The sequence below is a fragment of the Lissotriton helveticus genome, chromosome 2_2 (assembly GCF_964261635.1).
Source record: "Lissotriton helveticus chromosome 2_2, aLisHel1.1, whole genome shotgun sequence".
In the NCBI taxonomy this organism is placed as follows: Eukaryota; Metazoa; Chordata; class Amphibia; order Caudata; family Salamandridae; genus Lissotriton; species Lissotriton helveticus.
This window is the reverse complement of record NC_136060.1, coordinates 32,114,685-32,134,544: the sequence shown is the minus strand read 5'-3', so window position 1 is coordinate 32,134,544 and position 19,860 is coordinate 32,114,685. Positions and strand designations below refer to the sequence as shown.

Here is a 19,860-nt window from a genome sequence, read left to right as displayed (position 1 = left end):
ATCATCACCTACCAGGAAATAAACTCATAGGGCCCGATTAAGGAAGGAAACGTATGCGCAGTAAAGTTAGGAGTGCGAAGTCTCCGCACTTGTGGTGGAATCTTAGCACTCGGGGTGGAATCTCAGCACTCTTGGTGGAATCTCAGGACTCGGGGTGGAATCTCAGTACTCGGGGTGGAATCTCAGCACTCTTGGTGGAATCTCATGACTCGGGGTGGAATCTCAGCACTCGGGTGTGAATCTCAGCACTCGGGGTGGAATCTCAGCACTCTTGGTGGAATCTCAGCACTCGGGTTGGAATCTCAGGACTCGGGCGAAATCTCAGCACTCGGGTTGGAATCTCAGCACTCTTGGTGGAATCTCAGCATTCGGGGTGGAATCTCAGGACTCAGGGTGGAATCTCAGCACTCGGGGTGGAATCTCACCACTCTTGGTGGAATCTCAGCACTCGGGGTGGAATTTCAGCACTCTTGGTGGAATCTCAGCACTCGGGGTGGAATCTCAGGACTCAGGGTGGAATCTCAGCACTAGGGGTGGAATCTCAGCACTCTTGGTGGAATCTCAGCACTCGGGGTGGAATCTCCGCACTCGGGGTGGAATCTCAGCACTCTTGGTGGAATCTCAGCACTCGGGGTGGAATCTCAGGCCTCGGGCGGAATCTCAGCACTCGGGGTGGAATCTCAGGCCTCGGGGCGGAATCTCAGCACTAGGGGTGGAATCTCCGCACGGCGCACTCTCTGCAGTGCACCATGCAGAAATTCCACCCTATTGCGAGATTCTGCCACAAATGCGGAAATTCCGCACGAATGCGCAGACTCCACACTTGTAACTTTACTACGCTTTGTGAATCAGACCCACACTGTCATGTCATCTTTACTTAAAAGGTCTCAACCTTCCAAATTAAACGCAACCTTTAGCCATCTCTGTCCTGGTTATCTCGTGTCTATAACACTTATTTTCTATTTTCCTGTTTCTTATCTGCAGGTCAAACAAGAGAAATGTCGAAAGCAGAACTGGAGCGAAAGGCGTCGCTTAGTATTGAAAAATGGCTGAAAGACAAATTTAGAGAAGGTTTTAAGAACATGAAAGAAGAATTTCAAAAGCTTGATAAACATAAAGTGGGCAAGGTATGGAACCCGCCTAGTGGCTGTTTTAGTAACGGATAAACAACAGTTCTCTCCAAAGGTCATATTGGTAACCTTGATGCTGTGCTGCTTGCAGTAAAGTAGGTAATATTTTCTAAGAAACAGGTAGGTCTTTTTGCCTGAAATCTACATAGTAAGTTCAATGGGTTTTATACCCTGAGGCATCTAAAGTATTAAATAACTGCTGTGATCAGGACCACCACTTTCTACTCACAAGGAAGCCATCCAAACCACTCAGCAGCTGTGCAGCACTATTTTATCATCTACTGATATAGCTCTCTTAAAAGGGCATGCTTATTAATATTTAAAGTGAATCACTGAAGCCCACCCACAACCCACTTAACAGTGCATTTCCTTAAAAAAAATCTTTCCATTTAAAATTGATCACTTGAAAATCTCTGAAAATATTATTTGCCGTCTTGAGATCCTAAGTGTAGGGGTGGGGGGGCGGGTCTCTCAACATTTTATTGTACTGAATAATATGGTACCACCAAGAGGTAATCTTTGATGTCCATTATGCAAGAGGCCTTGACATTATCATGCCCGCAGAGGTTTTCGCCTGATGGCCATCACGGTTTCCTACTGTTCTGCAGTCTCAGGAAGTTCAATGGCCAGATCCATTTTTCTACTTCAATTTTTGAGCTGTATTTAGTCATAATATGTCACGAGTTCCAACATCTCTTTCACTGACTTCATTCTCTGTATATAGTGTTCTTTTTCTTTGGCTGATGCTTTTTCAACTTTGTATTCTTCTTTTTTTTTTTTTTTTCTTATAATATTGCGGTCGTGTGTACATGTTGTGTTTATTGTGTTTAGCATGTCCACTGTCTCTAATATTTTTTTAGCACTGCGCTCTATACCCCACTTTGCCCTTATAGTCACTTGGCTTGTACTGACCACTAGGACACTCTGCTGACTTTACTCCCAGGCCTATCATTTCCGGAGTCCACAGGAATGAGTGATTCACAATCGTGCTCAGCTAGACGACATCCAGAAATGGATGAACCCCAACTATCTCTAGTTGGGCCAGTCAAACACGGATCAGATCATTTTTTGGTACCGGGGGAGGTCTGCCCTGGTGCCTTTAACATTCTGAACGTCTTTCGGCTCAAGCTGCTTCCAACTAACCAAGTGTTTCTGTTTGGTGCCATTTTTATGCCACAGGTCAATGCAAGAGTAAAATAAAAAAATACTTCTTGTACATGCAACTCTTAAACCTACCCCTCTCCTTGAAGAACTCGTGGCCAGTGCAGCAATAAATACCCAAGTAAACTATATCAAAGCTTTTTGTGACTCTTAAAAGAGCTGCAAAAAGAGGCTGGATTCCGTTTAGTGTCGTAGAAACGAGTAACTTTATTGGTAGAAGAGAATCCCGTACAACTACATCCACAGGTGGGACAGCAACCACCAACCCCTTCAAATCCCGCGCATTCCAAAACATGAGCCCGGCTCTCCAGATGACCTCTCGGAGTTCCAGGCTCATGCTAGGCAAGCAACGCCATAACCATGTACATAGATACAGGGACGGCTTTAACACTGGTGGCGCCCTGTGTGACAATGTCTGTAGGCGCCCCCGCCAATGACCACCTCTGCCACGGATTCCCTCACTAGCACTCTTTAACAGTGCCCCTCAAGTCTCCATACCACTGTCTCTCAGATTCATTTAGTTTTGTAGCACCACTCATACCAGTGCAAGGTGTCAGGGCACTTTACACCACACACACATTGCACAGAGACAATCATATGTGTGTAAACCAGTCTATAGGAAATGTTACATCAGACATGGCTAAAAGGTGTAGCGTAGGAGCGACATGTCGATACTGGTAGGCAATATAGTTTGAGGCCTTATTCTGGAAAAGCACAAATTCAGAATTTAAAAATGTAACATCATTGTTAGGGGTTCTCTTTAATAATAAGAATTGTTTTCTACCCAACTGAACCATTTTCAGAAGATTAGGATGATGAAAGACTGGGAAAAAAACATTTAGCTCTAACATATACCTTGCAGTTTGCATGCAGCTTTTTGATGACAGTTAATAGATCAATATTCTATATTAGGATTTTGACTTATAAATGAAAAGTTACAAAAGGAGCTCTCTTACAGAAGCAGTAACCTTCTGACCTATTTACATTACATGCACTTTGTTATCTGCATCGTACACATTCTTAGCAGTAGGCATTTTAAACCTCTGTGCTACCTTAGCATGAGTCAGAACTTCCACTAGACAAACCTCTGGTCTCTTTCCAGGAAGACGATTAATCACCAGAGTTATCTTGACATTTTAATTGATGTTTGAAAAGTGCTGGAGGCCAGGAACGCTGCAGCAGGTGCTTTTAAAATGATAATATACATTTTCAAAAATGTCACCCCCCACCTCAAGTCAATGCCCGATGCGGTGGCACTGATCACACCGCCCTAGAGCCGGCCATGCATAGATACCACAGCCTTCCTTTAAAAACACTTCTGTTTCAGCTGCAACATATGCATAGTGCAGCTACCAGGGCTATCTTTGGGCTGAAATAAGAGATACCTGTAAGATTTAAAAACATTTTGTGCTGGGTTAGCATCACACAAGTGATGCTAAACCATTTCAAAATGTTTTTTTCCTAGTTCACTTTCCAGTGATAAACTTGATTTGCACTGTAAAGTAGCCTGAAGGTAAAGCAAAGCAGCGCTTAGAAATAACCGACGCCGGATGAGTGATCAGGGGGCACAGGGAAGCAAATCTGCTTGCCCTTGTGTATGAACTAGTGATGAACTAGTGATCGTTGTAACGAGGTAGAAAGAGTCCGTACGTCTTCGAGTATCTGAGACACTCCACAAACACCGAGACGCGTAGAAGTACCTTCTCCTCGCGTCTCCCTGTGTCACAGACCCGATCAGGACCGAGTTGGAAATATCACCGGTCCGACGAAACAGCTTACATCCTATCACCCTAGAGCCCTGAAGAGTCACGGGTTTACCCCCGTTTTTGATGAAACACGTGTCGGCTGGTTTTTCTTGTGAAACAAATACTGTTATTGAATGAATAAACACCTAACAAGTTAAAGACATTGGAGTTGGATCTTATCCTTTTTATCACATGACTACAAAACTGAATTTTTAAATACTGATGCAGGTTGTGTGCGCTTGACATTGCATTTACTGAGTAGGAACAGTTTTGAGGTGTGCCTAAGCATAACATTTTGTACTGAAAGGGTAAACTTTCACTACAAAACCTATGGTAGACTCAGACCCACACCCTTGCACTATGACGCGAAGGTGTGTGCCTGGTGCTCGGCAGCAAAAATCTGTGCCGACGCTGGGGAGAGGGGAGGAGAGAGCCATCTCTCTGTAGACATGGTGCTCTCCTGCTCCCTCCCTGTCACGCCGTGCAGAACAGCATTTTTGGATGCTGCACTGCTTTCCGTGACTGTTTTGAATATTTAGGCCCACGTTTCATCAGCTTGCAGAGCTCTGCAGTGGCTCCTAATCCCATATCACACTGCTTTTTAAAATTGTATTCATTTCGTTCAAAAGCCTATATCAACTTGTCTCTGGATGCCTTTTTTCTAAAATCACGTGGCAGATGTACGCTCAAGATCTCCCCCCACCCCGGTTTGGGGGTGGGGTGAATGTCTTTTTCGGCATAGGCTTCTATACCGTGGAATGCCTTCCCTTTAAACATCCAGCTCTCAACAACACTCTTAACCGTATCAACGCGGTACAGATTTACCGCGGTGCGCTGAAGATTGCCAAAACCCGCGGTTCATGACGAGCTCAGCTCGTCATGAGTGTACGAGAGGTGTACCTCATGACGAGCTGAGCTCGTCATGAGCGTCGAAGGGGTTACATTTCAGGAAAAGCTGAAGTCCTGCCTGTGCTTGGCTAGGCAGCCTTTACATCAGCTTATGGTCACCAGACATCCCGGATTTCCCCGGACAGTCCCTGTTTTCAAAGGACTGTCCCAGTGTCCCGAGGCTCTCCTTAATTTTAAACAAATGTCCTGGTTTTTGGACCAAAGGTTAATTCATACTGAAAGGAGAATTGAAAGGAATGCTCTCTCCAAGTAAATTATTTTTTTCTTCCAGAGAGCGCAGGAGGAGTTTGACTTCATGCATAGTGCAGCAAATAGGGGAACAGAGTGGGGATGGAGGGCAGTGGGGCTCAGGGTAGAAGTTGTGCCATAGCTAATGTTATTAATGCGTGGCTAATGCACGTGTGTGTGTATTTGTTTACAAGGCTACACAAAATCGGGACAGGCAAGATATAAAAGTAAGGCTGAAGGATTTAGTCCTACTTCTATGTCTGGTCTGCCTGGGTTTTTCTTCTCAAAATCTGGTCAGCCTACACCAGCTCCCAGGAACCCCCAAACCGCTAAACATTTGCTGTAGGTCAGTCAGTGACTGCAAGGACAAGCTGCATCCAACTGACAGGCAAAGCAGAGGCATGCTTTAAAGTCTGACTGAACTGGTGTGAGCCCAACTAGCCCCTGTGAGAAACCATTAAACAAGTAAAACAGATGGAAAGTCTCTCCAGTTGGACCACCAGACCAGGATCCGCATGCATCAACAAATAGCCAACATACACTGTGGACGCAGAAAACACTTAAGCATTTGAACCTGAGGCAGTGTCCAGTCCACGCTGTCTCGCTGAAGAATGGGAAGAATCAGACATAGGAATATAATAATAGTAATGAGAGTGCAATATATTACAATACATTGCCTATGTGGTAACTGATTTACTGCTAGGCAGCCTCTCTTTATCCAGTAATGGGTGTTTGTCACCACCTAGTGGCATTGATAGGAACTGCTCTTCAAGCTATTTGTGATGGCGCATACAGATCTTTATCCCCTTCGCTGCGGGGGTTATTTTCCCGCTGTGCTGGGGGGGGAGAGGGGCGCGCACAGCACCCGCATGCTCATGACGAGCTGAGCTCGTCATGAGGCACGGCGCTCCTGTGCTCATGACGAGCTCAGCTCGTCACAGGAGCATTACCTGCCGTGGAATGCTCAGCACAGCAGGGGGATTATCCCCGAATGTGAGCGTTCCACGGCTCATGACGAGCTGAGCACGTCATGAGCACCGGAGCGCCGTGGCTCATGACGAGCTCAGCTCATCATGAGCATGGAAGAGGTTAAGGAAAGATGCCGTCGCACTCGCACACCTGTCCAGCCCGTCACCCGCAGCTGTGCACCCACACCCACCCAGGATTTCGTCATGACGCAGTTGAATGGATCGACCAGGCTTATAATGGGAAGGGTAATAAAAAGAATGTTAGCAACCGAAAGAGCTTATCTTTTGGAGTTATGAGAATCACCATGAATAAAATAATGTTATTATGCTCATTGTACTTAATTGTAGCGCTCGAAGGGTGTGCCTGGAATGGTGTAACCCGACCAAGAAAACATGGACAACTATGAACATTGCAAAATGATTACCGTCGATCCATTCAACTGTACCATTACAGATAGCATAAGAAGCAGTTCTAATCAATGCCACTAGGTGGTAGCAAACATCTATTACTTGATTAAAACATGATCCTTTACAGCAGTTATCAGATAGGTCATGGGTACTCACAAACTTTCTCTCGGGGGCCAAATTTACAGTGTGGTTTGTGGCCGAGGGCCGCACTGGTGGAGGCGGGGTCAGTGGGGGAGGGGGAAGGGGCTAGAAAGAAAAAAACTGTGACCATGAAGTTGAACACAGGCCCCTGCAGCTGACGCGTACTCGAGCAGCCCTGTGGCAGAGGGCTTGCTCGTGGGGGGCACTTGACATCTATTTTAAAACTTACCTGCTTCCTCTGCTGACTGCAAGCAGCCCTGCTCCTTCTCAGTCCCGCTGACTACGAGCGGTGGACGCCTATCTTTTTTTAAAAAACCCTTACCAACCCGCCCTGCTGACTCCGCCCACCCTCGTCATCAGCCTATTTAGGCTCCGCCCCTTTTTTGCAGAGTGTACTCGAGCAGCCCTGTGGCAGAGGGCTTGCTCGTGGGGGGCACTTGACATCTATTTTAAAACGTACCTGCTTCCTCTGCTGACTGCAAGCAGCCCTGCTCCTTCTCAGTCCCGCTGACTACGAGCGGTGGACGCCTATCTTTTTTTTAAAAACCCTTCCCAACCCGCCCTGCTGACTCCGCCCACCCTCGTCATCAGCCTATTTAGGCTCCGCCCCTTTTTTGCCGAGTGTACTCGAGCAGCCCTGTGGCAGAGGGCTTGCTCGTGGGGGGCACTTGACATCTATTTTAAAACTTACCTGCTTCCTCTGCTGACTGCAAGCAGCCCTGCTCCTTCTCAGTCCCGCTGACTACGAGCGGTGGACGCCAATCTTTTTTTAAAAAACCCTTCCCAACCCGCCCTGCTGACTCCGCCCACCCTCGTCATCAGCCTATTTAGGCTCTGCCCCTTTTTTGCAGAGTGTACTCGAGCAGCCCTGTGGCAGAGGGCTTGCTCGTGGGGGGCACTTGACATCTATTTTAAAACTTACCTGCTTCCTCTGCTGACTGCAAGCAGCCCTGCTCCTTCTCAGTCCCGCTGACTACGAGCGGTGGACGCCTATCTTTTTTTTAAAAACCCTTCCCAACCCGCCCTGCTGACTCCGCCCACCCTCGTCATCAGCCTATTTAAACGTTCTCCATGCGTCAGCGCAGCGGACGAGCGCAGCGGGCGCGACGGAGGCGCGCCGGAGTTGCGCCAGAGTTAAGCCCGTCTGCGCCCATCCGCGGCCGGACGGGCCCAGGGGCCAGGGACGCTGCCTCTGCCATCTCTTATTCCCGCTCCACTCTAATGAGTCTACAAACCTTTGCTTGCCCTCTACCTCCCGAGACCTGGACCAGGATCTCCTTATTGGGGATTCCAGGTCACTCTTCCCCTTTGCTGGGGCCGTCGTCATTTTCCACCCTTCCTGTCCCTGCTGAGTCGCAGCTCCGGGTATTATACCTCAACACTCGCTCCATGGTCAGGCATCAAGCCGATATTTTCCATCTTCTTATGACAGAGAAGCCAGATGTCCTTTTACTATCTGAGACCTGGCTCACTGACGACTCCCTCCCCGACATCCTTGCTGCACTACCTCCTGACTACTTTCTGCTGAATACCAACCGCCCTGGAGGCCGCCCCGGTGAAGGGGTGGCAGCGGTAATACAGAAGAATCTTAAGATCATTGCCTCTGCCAATATGACCCTCCCCGATGTGGACAACCTGGTCCTCCATCTTGGGACTGAGGTAGGCGCAGTTACCCTTATGGTACTTTACCGTCCCCCCCACCCCATGCCTTCCTTCCCCTCCTCCTTTACTGAACAGTTAACCAACCTTGCCACCTCTTCTCCCCGTACTATCATTGTCGGGGATTTCAATTACTGGTTCCAGAATGAGGATGCCGGCCCCCATGCCACCGAACTGTTCGAGGCCCTCTCGAGCTTGGATTTTACACAACTAGTCAGGTCTGCCACTCATAGCGGTGGCCATATCCTTGACCACATTTGGGTTCACGGGGTCAAGTCCTCCTGCCCATTCATAACACCTTGTGTGTGGTCCGATCATTTCTTAATTGACACCACCTTTTCGGCCGTTGGCCAGATCAGGACCCCACTGCAGGAGGGCGGCACCGCACGCAAGTGGAGAGCCGCCGACTCCTCCAAACTCTTATCTCATCTCTCTCTGACCCGTCCCTTGTTCCCCACAGACTCAAGCACTGACGAGCTTCAGGGACAAGTTTCTGACTGGCTTACTATAGCCAGCGATACTTTCGCACCTTTAACCAAGTTTCCCCGATCCCGACACTGTCATTCCCATAAATGGTTTACCCCTCACCTTAAGACTTTGCAGTTAGAACTCCGCCGACTCGAGCGCAGGTGGAGGAGAGACTACTGCTTACCTAGCAGAAGTGCATATGTGGCTGCGCGGAACGAGTATAAAACATCCATTTCCGCCGCCAAAAAAGCTTATGCCTCAGATAAAATTTTATCTGCCCCTGCAAGTCTAAGGAGATTTTTAAAATCCTCAACGAATTTACCTCTGATCCTAGGACACTTCCGACTCAGGCCCCCACACAAGAATCATGTAACGCGCTGAGCACTTTCTTTGTCCAAAAAATTACCTTGATCAAAGATACCATTCCAACTATCCCCCCTGGCGCTGGCTCCGCTTCCCCCCCCCCCCACAATGTTCTTTCTTTTACACTTTTCCCTCCCTTAGACCCTACCGCTTTGGCCACACTGGCCACCCGCGTTAAATCTGGATCCCCAGACGACTGTTGTCCCCCCACCATATTACGAAATATCTGCCACTCTTTACCTGATTGTATCCTTCCCCTGCTGAATTCTTCTCTGTCGTCCGGTACGGTACCCCGCTCCTTCAAGGAGGCCGTGTTGGTGCCTCTACTGAAGAAGCCTGGGGCTGATCCCGCCGTCCCGGCGAATTACCGCCCCATCTCTCTCTTGCTTTTTTTCTCCAAAATTTTGGAAGCCCATGTCACCACCTGCCTCTCACAGTTTATTGAGAACTCCACCTTTCTTGAGACTAACCAGGCCGGCTTCAGACCCGGCCACTCTACGGAGACTGTCATCTTGGCTGTGCTGGATGCCCTGAGAGACGGTGCCGACAAGGGTACCCCCCAGGCCCTGGTTCTATTAGATCTGTCGGCTGCCTTCGACACGGTGGACCACAACATCCTTCTCCACCGTGTCGAGCAAGCTGGCATCCAGGGCCTGGCGTTGGCATGGGTCAAATCCTTCCTGACCGGGAGGTCTCAGACCCTTAGCCTGGGCACTTTTAGAGCCCCTCGGGAGCACTTGCCCTGCGGGGTCCCTCAGGGCTCCTCTCTGTCCCCCCTTCTTTACAATCTTTATCTTCGACCCCTTCTCTTTTCCTTGAGGCAGTGGGACGTCACCGTCTTCAATTACGCGGACGACCTGCAACTCATCTTTCCTCTTGATTCCCCCTCTGCTATTCCCAACTTTCAGGCAGTTATGTCCCACATCCTATCGTGGATGTGCCAAAATCAGCTTAAGCTGAATCCCGGAAAGACGGAGCTTCTTCTCCCTGGTAAGAGCTCTACCCACTGGGGTCCGCATTTTTGGCCGGCAGAACTTGGCCTTCCCCCCACCCCTGTGGCCTCGGTAAAAAGCCTAGGGATCACTATTGACTCCGGTCTCTCCCTCGGGCCCCAGGTGGGGACAGTTGTCTCCTCCTGCATGTTCCAGCTGCGCAGGATCAGGAAGGTGGCTTATCTCCTCACTCCTGAAGCTCTCCTGCATGTAATCATGGCCCTTGTCCTCTCCCTTCCTATGTCTGTCTCCCTCTCTCTCTCTCTCCGTCTGCCTCTATCGCTGTCTGCCTCTGCCTCTATCTGTCTCTGACCCTATCTAGCTCCGTTTGTCCCTGTCTATGTATGTCTCACCTTACCCAGCTCTCACTCCCTGCTGCCCTCCACCTCCCTCACCCGGGCTCTCACTCCCTGCACTGCCCTCCCACCTCACAGGGCTCTCACTCTCTGCTCTGCCGTCCCACCTCACCTGGCTCTCACTCCCTGCTCTGCCCTCCACCTCCCTCACCCGGGCTCTCACTCCCTGCTCTGCCCTCCACCTCCCTCACCCAGGCTCTCACTCCCTGCTCTGCCCTCCACCTCCCTCACCCGGGCTCTCACTCCCTGCTCTGCCCTCCACCTCCCTCACCCAGGCTCTCACCCCCTGCTCTGCCCTACACCTCCCTCACCCAGCTGTCACTCCCTGCTCTGCCCTCCACCTCCCTCACCCAGCTCTCACTCCCTGCTCTGCCCTCCACCTCCCTCACCCGGGCTCTCACTCCCTGCTCTGCCCTCCACCTCCCTCACCTGGGCTCTCACTCCCTGCTGCCCTCCACCTCCCTCACCCAGGCTCTCACTCCCTGCTGCCCTCCACCTCTCTCACCCGGGCTCTCACTCCCTGCTCTGCCCTCCACCTCCTCACCCGGGCTCTCACTCCCTGCTCTGCCCTCCACCTCCCTCACCCAGCTCTCACTCCCTGCTCTGCCCTCCACCTCCCTCACCTGGGCTCTCACTCCCTGCTCTGCCCTCCACCTCCCTCACCCGGGCTCTCACTCCCTGCTCTGCCCTCCACCTCCCTCACAGGGCTCTACTCCCTGCTCTGCCCTCCACCTCTCTCACCCGGGCTCTCACTCCCTGCTGCCCTCCACCTCCCTCACCCGGGCTCTCACTCCCTGCTCTGCCCTCCACCTCCCTCACCCAGCTCTCACTCCCTGCTCTGCCCTCCACCTCCCTCACCCGGGCTCTCACTCCCTGCTCTGCCCTCCACCTCCCTCACCCAGCTCTCACTCCCTGCTCTGCCCTCCACCTCCCTCACCCAGCTCTCACTCCCTGCTCTGCCCTCCACCTCCCTCACCCGGGCTCTCACTCCCTGCTCTGCCCTCCACCTCCCTCACCTGGGCTCTCACTCCCTGCTGCCCTCCACCTCCCTCACCCAGGCTCTCACTCCCTGCTGCCCTCCACCTCCCTCACCCGGGCTCTCACTCCCTGCTCTGCCCTCCACCTCCCTCACCCGGCTCTCACTCCCTGCTCTGCCCTCCACCTCCCTCACCCAGCTCTCACTCCCTGCTCTGCCCTCCACCTCCCTCACCCGGGCTCTCACTCCCTGCTCTGCCCTCCACCTCCCTCACCTGGGCTCTCACTCCCTGCTGCCCTCCACCTCCCTCACCCAGGCTCTCACTCCCTGCTGCCCTCCACCTCCCTCACCCGGGCTCTCACTCCCTGCTCTGCCCTCCACCTCCCTCCCCCAGCTCTCACTCCCTGCTCTGCCCTCCACCTCCCTCACCCGGGCTCTCACTCCCTGCTCTGCCCTCCACCTCCCTCACCCAAGCTCTCACTCCCTGCTGCCCTCCACCTCCCTCACCCGGACTCTCACTCCCTGCTCTGCCCTCCCACCTCACCCAGCTCTCAGTTCCTGCTGCCCTCCCCCCTCCCACCCCCTCTCCCCTGTGCAGTCAGCCTGGCTGACACAGCCTCCAAGGCACCCCAGTACTTAACAGGTCTTTAAACGACCATTTGTTTGTTAATGAGGCTTTGTTCACCTCTTAGCGCCCCTGCAGCTCCACTCTTGAATGTGGCTGGAATCGCCCGGGCCCCCACAGAGTAGTGTCTCTGACTCGCACTGCTGCTCCCCGAGGTGTTTGCTGAAGTTAAAAAAAAAAAAAACACACAGGTGCGAAGTCTCAAGCTCCGCGGGCCGCCACTGAAGGCTTGCCGGGCCGCCACTGGCCCCCGGGCCGTACTTTGAGTACCCCTGAGATAGGTAGTACATTGTAATGTATTGCACTCTTTTTTTAGGTCTCGCCTTTACCATTCCGAAGGAATGGGAAATGGCGAGAATTCAAGTGCTCGAACTGATTGTCAAACCACCGCATTTTTTCGTGGCGTTTTCTTCGAGTGCACGTGGCCACAGGCACACGCTTTTGGCCCATACACTTTCATGGCCATCTGTTCCTCAATGTCCCTCCCACCCTTCGTTTGATCTTGCCGCGAGTTCAGGCTAATGGCCCTCCCCCAGCACAGAGCGCGCATCGCGGCCGCACAGCACATCAAAGGGCTTCTCCCAGCGTGTGCTGTGCGGCTTCTCCTCCCCTAATTGTGTGGCCGGCCGTACTTGTGTTTCCCGGCCGCTTCCCGGCCGCTCTTGTATTTAATTAGCAACAGCAGCATTTCTCCTGCGCCAGGCCACATCAAAGGCTCTGTGCCACTTTCACCCACACAGCAACACTTACAGACACGCAACGCCACTCACACCCACGCAAGCCCACTATCATCCACGCAACACCACACTCACCCACGCAACGCCACTCACCCAAGCAACACCACTCACACACGCAACGCAACTCATCCACGCAACCCCACTCATCCACGCAACCCCACTCATCCACGCAACACCACTCACACACGCAACGCCACTCACACACGCAACGCCACTCACACACGCAACACAACTCACCCACGCAAAGCCACTCATCCACGCAACGCCACTCACACATGCAACGCCACTCACACACGCAACGCCACTCACACACGCAACGCCACTCACACATGCAACGCCACTCACACACGCAACGCCACTCACACACGCAACGCCACTCACACACGCAACGCCACTCACGCAACGCCACACATGCAACGCCACACACGCATCGCCACTCACACACGCAACGCCACTCACACACGCAACGCCACTCACACACGCAACGCCACTCACACACGCAGCGCCACTCACACACGCAACGCCACTCACACACGCAACGCCACTCACACACGCAACGCCACTCCCACACGCAACGCCACTCACACACGCAACGCCACTCACACACGCAACGCCACTCACACACGCAATGCCACTCACACACGCAACGCCACTCACACACGCAACGCCACTCACACACGCAACACCACTCACGCAACGCCACACACGCAACGCCACACACGCAACGCCACTCACACACGCAACGCCACTCACACACGCAACGCCACTCACACACGCAACGCCACTCACACACGCAACGCCACTCACACACGCAACGCCACTCACACACGCAACGCCACTCACACACGCAACGCCACTCACACACGCAACGCCACTCCCACACGCAACACCACTCACACACGCAACGCCACTCACACACGCAACGCCACTCACACACGCAACGCCACTCACACACGCAACGCCACTCACACACGCAACGCCACTCACACACGCAACACCACTCACGCAACGCCACACACGCAACGCCACACACGCAACGCCACTCACACATGCAACGCCACTCACACACGCAACGCCACTCACACACGCAACGCCACTCACACACGCAACGCCACTCACACACGCAACGCCACTCACACACGCAACGCCAGGCTACACATCATAAATAACAATCATTTGCAATGCTATAGGTCTCCCATTTACTTAAATTGAACATAATGGCATTGTAAATGACAATAACTTTCAAAAAATTTTACTTTTACAATAAATTGAAAAGGCATTGTCATTTACTATGCCAACAGCTTAAAGTTGCCTAAATGCAAGACTTATTGCATTGCAAATAGCCAATAGGGCTCGCTTTTGGGACCATCTAAGTGTTTATGCATGCGACATTTTATGTTGTTGCAACAAGGAAATTATGCTGCATAACTACTTATAAGGGCCCAAAAGCGAGACCTATTGGCAATGCCAATGCTTGTTATTATACTCCTATGCCTGATTCTTTGCTTTCTTCTGCAAGAGAGTGTGACAAGCAGGAGTACTGTGTAAAGCGTGTCAACTGTGGTGGTTGACGCCTTGTACTCCTGATGTCCCAGGGCCCAACCTACTAAGGATGCTGAGCAACTGGGCCAAGTACACTTGACTCTCAGTGGTAGCACTGGTCGAGCAGTCAAAAGCGTCTCGGTGGGGGTTGGATAGACAGGACGGAGAACACAGGCTCACAACTCAAAATCAGCACAGGAGCAGCAATAAATGATTGTTCAGTCAAATATCTGTTTTTATGTAAAACAAAATATTTATATAAGGCCTCAAAGTGAAAATAAACAGTCACAAATAATAAACACAGTTCCCTGAGGTCAGAGCTCTAATGGTTAATAAATATGTCTCTGAGTCCCACTCTCCTCCAGCTAGTGGTTGTGGTTACTCCCCATTCACTATAGGCGATGTTCAGGGTAAGCCCAACTTGTGGTTCGAATCTCAGGAGTATACGCTGACTCTTTATTAAAGTCAAAAGTGTTCCAGCACTGAAGTGCTATCTTGTAAGCAAGTTCCCTTGGGGTCCGTCTAGCCTAAAATCAGTCTTACCTACACAAGCAGGATCCAAGCCCCCTTCGCTGGCGCAGAGGCTGAAACAGCTGTCTCCAGTAAGTCTTTCACATGAACGATACAGACAGGCTTTGGTCGGTAGCCCTTGAGTTCCTCAGTCGCGGTCCTGCAGCAGTAACAGCCGGGGGGTTCTCTATGTACCCTCGATGCAGAGTAAGTTCCTCAGTTCCTCTCACAGGTTGTGGGGGAGGTTCAGGGCCACTACTGTCACTATGGCCCCTCTCTTGTTTGGTCCCGGTGGCCCCTCTAGTATATGGGGTCACTGTTCCTTCCCCGTGCACAGGCTCCTGCAAATCGGCACGCAGCAATCTTCATGGTGTCCCCACCTGGCATACGGAATCAGCGATTTGGTGCTGCACACATGCTATGATGACCCATTTGGTGCAATAAAGGTCATGGCTCACTTCATGTTATCCCTCCTTTGGCATTCCTCACACCTTGTTCTGGGATCCACCAAGCAGGATTTCCCCACTGGACCTTGCTCCCTTTAATGCTCTCCTCTTCCTCACAGGGCATACTGGTCTTGGCAAGCAGGTAGGTACTGGGGATCCAGGCTCCAGTGCAGGAGGTCTTGGATTGCCTAGGTGATGTCCTGTTGTGCAGCTGGGAGACTAGCTGTTCTAGGGCCACCAGTCCTGGTCACCAGTCCTGGTCTTCTCCTTGCACAGTCTGACTTGCTGCATGACAGTTGACAGGTTTTGGGGTTTCAAATTCCCCTCATTATCATTCATTTGCAGATACCAGATATTAATTAGGGTCTAATTCTTTGGAATTTATTTGCGGGGTCTGCTTCCCTTTGAAAATATCTCTCTCTGTTGTCTCTTCCTTCAGAAAGCAGTCTGTCACAGCATGAGTGACTCCAGATCTGATAGCCCCCAAACACAGGCCAAGATAAGGACTAGAAGTTCACACTTGGATGTCAGCCACCGTGATATATGAATCAAAATGTTACCCAAGGACATCAGTCCTACTCTTTATGATTCCCTTAAAAATCCCCAACTCCTTCATTGGATGTCCACAAGATTCTTCCCAGTGACCTCTCTCTCTGAATCAAAGAGCACCCATTGAAGTGCACTGCAGAGTCTGGCTCTCCCTTCCTGCAGTGTGTCCCACCCAGCTTACAGGAACGCAGCAGTACACAAATCTGTCTACGGGGATTCCTCTACCTGCTCATGTTTCTCCATTCAGCTCTGGGTCTCCCAATATGGAACCCAGAGTCTTCTGTGCTTACACAGGCATACTTTTACCCAGACCATGCATATAGCCTACAAGCACTGCAGAGATCTACATCCTTCATGTATTGTACCATTCACATGCACCCATACATACGGAACATGCCTATAGCATACATGCAGTGCCCAGTACTGCACTATCCCTGTAGTGTACCATTTGCAGGCACACATACACCCAGCAGATTCACCCCACACATGCACTGCACAGGTCTCCACAACAAACAGCTGTAGGCCACGGTTGAGTTATGCACACAGCGCCGGAACTTTAAAGGAGCGAGCTTGTAGGCTTCATTCCAGTGACACAGATATAAAGGCACTGCTCTTTTCTACTTCTACTGAACACTACATGGCATGCTAACACCACTGCGCTCCTGCTGCTTAACTCCTGTTAAAGGCAGTAGCTTTTCACCACTATGAGGGTAAAGCTTTGGGTGCCCCACTCAGTCCAAAAAGATCACAATCTGTGAAACAGGCCTATGCCATGGCGCACACTCATGATCTCTGTTCAACCATGACAACAAAAATCATCTTTAGGGACCCAGAAACCAGTACCGTTGGGGCACTCAGGGCAAAGGTGCACATCCATAAGCATGTGAGGGACTTAATGAGAACTAAAACCTACACTTGACACAGTGTGTCACCTGACCTGTATTTGATTGCCTCTCTGTGAGTTTTCTGGTATTACATCCTGACATGTCACGCAGAAACAAACACATATACCTAGGAACAGACTAGAGCTATGGACTTTGCAATTGCATGTTAGCAGTAAATAGTTAGTATTGAAAATGTTTTAATTCTGCAAATATTAGACTGAAATAAATATTACGAAGTCCTGTGGAAGGGGTAGTAGCCATCTTCACAACACTTTCTTCTGCAGAGTCTCATTCTGTGACACACACACACACCCTTGTTCTCACCACATCTTTTTGAAATATTCCATCTGCATATCTCACCCTTTCCCACAATTGGTACATTTACGACCATTGTTCTGTGCACTATGCATAGGATTAAATGTATATGTAGTCTGCACATCTTTTTGACCCACTGACGGGCACTGTGAGAAACTCACCCTCTCTTCTGCCTCACCGTCAGAGCTGTCAAACATTGACCATGATAAACACCCACCCAGATTGTACTAATGGATATTGACATAGAGAAAGTCGACACAAGAATATTGAAGGACAAAATATCAAAAGGTAAGTGCCTATAAAAAAGTATAGATTTCCTATTCCTAACTCCACATGTACGTACCTTGAAGATATAGGTACAGTGTAGGTACATATATTTAGAGTTAGGTATAGAAAACATAGCCCTTTTTTACGAGTCAATATTTTTGGGGATATTTTGTCTTCAATATTTAGCACCATTGAAATCCTGTCCTTGATATTTAGTATGCACACCTCCATCCCCAACATAACCTCACTCAGACACCTGGAGGTGATATATATATATATATGCATATATGTTGCATGAAAAAACTGCAGAAGCACATGTTGAAAATAACAAATAATCTTAGGGAATGCAGGATGGAGTAACACGTGAAATGTAAATAGGGATTGCATTGCAGACATGGAATACCTTAAGGGTTTTTACAGTCATATTTGAGAAATCGAGCAATGTTTATGCTAGTAAAGTTACGGACTTGACTATATAGAAGGATAGGGACTCTTTTCAAAGTCGTTTTAAAAAAAAAATGTTTTTATTAAACATAAACAACAAATACAAACGATATGACCATCGTGCCGTAGGTATCTGCCAATCGATATCGGAGAATGTAGGTTCCAACATTACAGCATTATAAAGGAGTACGGAAAGTGGGCTCAAGTTGCATCCACGTCCCCCAGAACTGGATCTAATTCTGGCGGTGTACATATATCCCCACGGTAAGCATTCCAAGCCACCCATTTACGGGGTCTCCCTCTGGCCACATACACGGCCCTCTCCCGAAACCTACACCAATCAAGGTCCTCCATCCATTTCCCAAGCTGAGGAGCTCGACTGGCACCCCATAGTTGTGCAATGTTCCGCTTAGCAACCATGCATGCGAGAGTGACCCAAAGTTTACCATGATTCGAGAGGTCGGAAGGCTCCAGTCCCACACATTAAGTAAGCAACGACGTGCCTCAAGTACAATCTGCACTCCCCATACCTCACTCATTTTCTCATGAAGCTTAATCCAATAGTTATGGATCTCAGGGCACTCCCACAGAATATGCATAAATGTACCAGTCATCCCACATCCCCTACGACAATCTGCCCTTGAGGCGAGCCCCATATGACACAGCCCTGGACCCGTGGTGTAAGACCGGTGAAGGATCCTAAGCTGCACCAAACCAAGCCTCATGAAAATCGCCACTTCCCTAGGGGAAGCCACAGCCTCCCCCCAGTCTTCGTCATCCAAAACCAAGCCATCTGCAATCCATTGTTCCCGGACCCTCACTAGGGGATCCTCGGTGTGGTTGATCAATTTCTTGTAAACCAGAGAAATCGCTTTGGTAGGAAGATACCCATCCAAGATTCGATCCTCCAGTGGGGAGGCCACCAGTCAAAGTAGTTTTTTAATCATTGCCGTGTCTGAAACCCAGAAGCACTTCCTCTACTTCCCCAACATAGCTTTCAGTCCCCCAATATGATGCGCTGTGCTACTTTGCTTGTGAGCTAGGTTTGCGCTTTAGAAATACCAATACATGGTTACATGCTGTACGCTTACCATTCATCCATAGCTATTTTCCAACTTTCGCTGTACCTCTGCATTCAATCTACGGTGCAGTGAAAGTGAGCGGCTGTGCACAGGAGATGCGTCCTGCCAAGCCAATATCAACCTTACATGGTGTGTTGTACTGGTAAGAGTGTACCGGCAGCAGCCCTGGCACCCAGGCTGATTGCTTCTCAAGGTTCACCAAGTTACTATCAGGCAGGTAGGTCTTGTTAGTCTCCGACATACTTTGACTATGACGAGAGCCTGGAATCAGCCCCAAGGGGACACCCTTCCCTGAAGCCCTACACCATCATGTTCAGAGGCATATGGACCGCAAGTGAATTCACAGGAGTGACTTCAGCACATGCCCCCAAATGCCCACAACTCTGAAAGGAAATCCTCCTATAAATGTATGCCTTTTTATTTAAAAATACTGCCTGTCAAGCATGAACGCTTCTATTCCTCCTCTTTTGAGGGTCATTATCCAGGTGTATAGTCTTGAAACTTGAAAATGCTGACTGAAAACCTTTGTAGCATTGACACAACACTTGGGGGCAGATTGACAAGAACTGGGGCATCTCTGCATATTAGCAGGGATTCGCCAGTTTATTTGCGACACATAAAAAAGCCCTTGCACCACCATGGATGCGTCGCATTTACAATGCGGCGGACCGTGGCGCAAGGATAGACAGAAGCGTGTCGCATCTGTTTGGCGTAGGGGCAGCGCATTGCTGGAGTCGTGTTGCAAATCTGACTCAACTCCAGCAATGGTTAGGAATGCCTTTTCCTAACATGCTTCGTCACTTCTTACGCCTGCTTCAAGCAGACGCAAGGTTTTGACACAGTGGCGTTGTAAAAGTGACTCTGTGAAATCTACAAGATTTCACTGAGTCACTTTTACGAGGCTTTCCTGCATGGGAACGCCCACCCTGCATACATTATACCTGATGCAGGTATA

The 19,860-nt window shown here is 50.3% G+C and overlaps 1 protein-coding gene and 1 pseudogene across 1 annotated transcript in view; one reads left to right on the top strand and one right to left on the bottom strand.

Moving 5' to 3' along the window:
- The window catches only part of LOC144821250 (EF-hand calcium-binding domain-containing protein 6-like), a 403,952-nt gene that overhangs the window by 190,067 nt on the left and 194,025 nt on the right, over positions 1-19,860 (top strand). Inside the window, exon 8 of the mRNA XM_078678029.1 lies at positions 985-1,127. Within this exon, the coding sequence (XP_078534155.1) occupies positions 985-1,127 (143 nt within the window). The remainder of the gene's footprint in view (positions 1-984; positions 1,128-19,860) is intronic.
- LOC144821936 (uncharacterized) lies at positions 9-866 on the bottom strand (annotated as a pseudogene).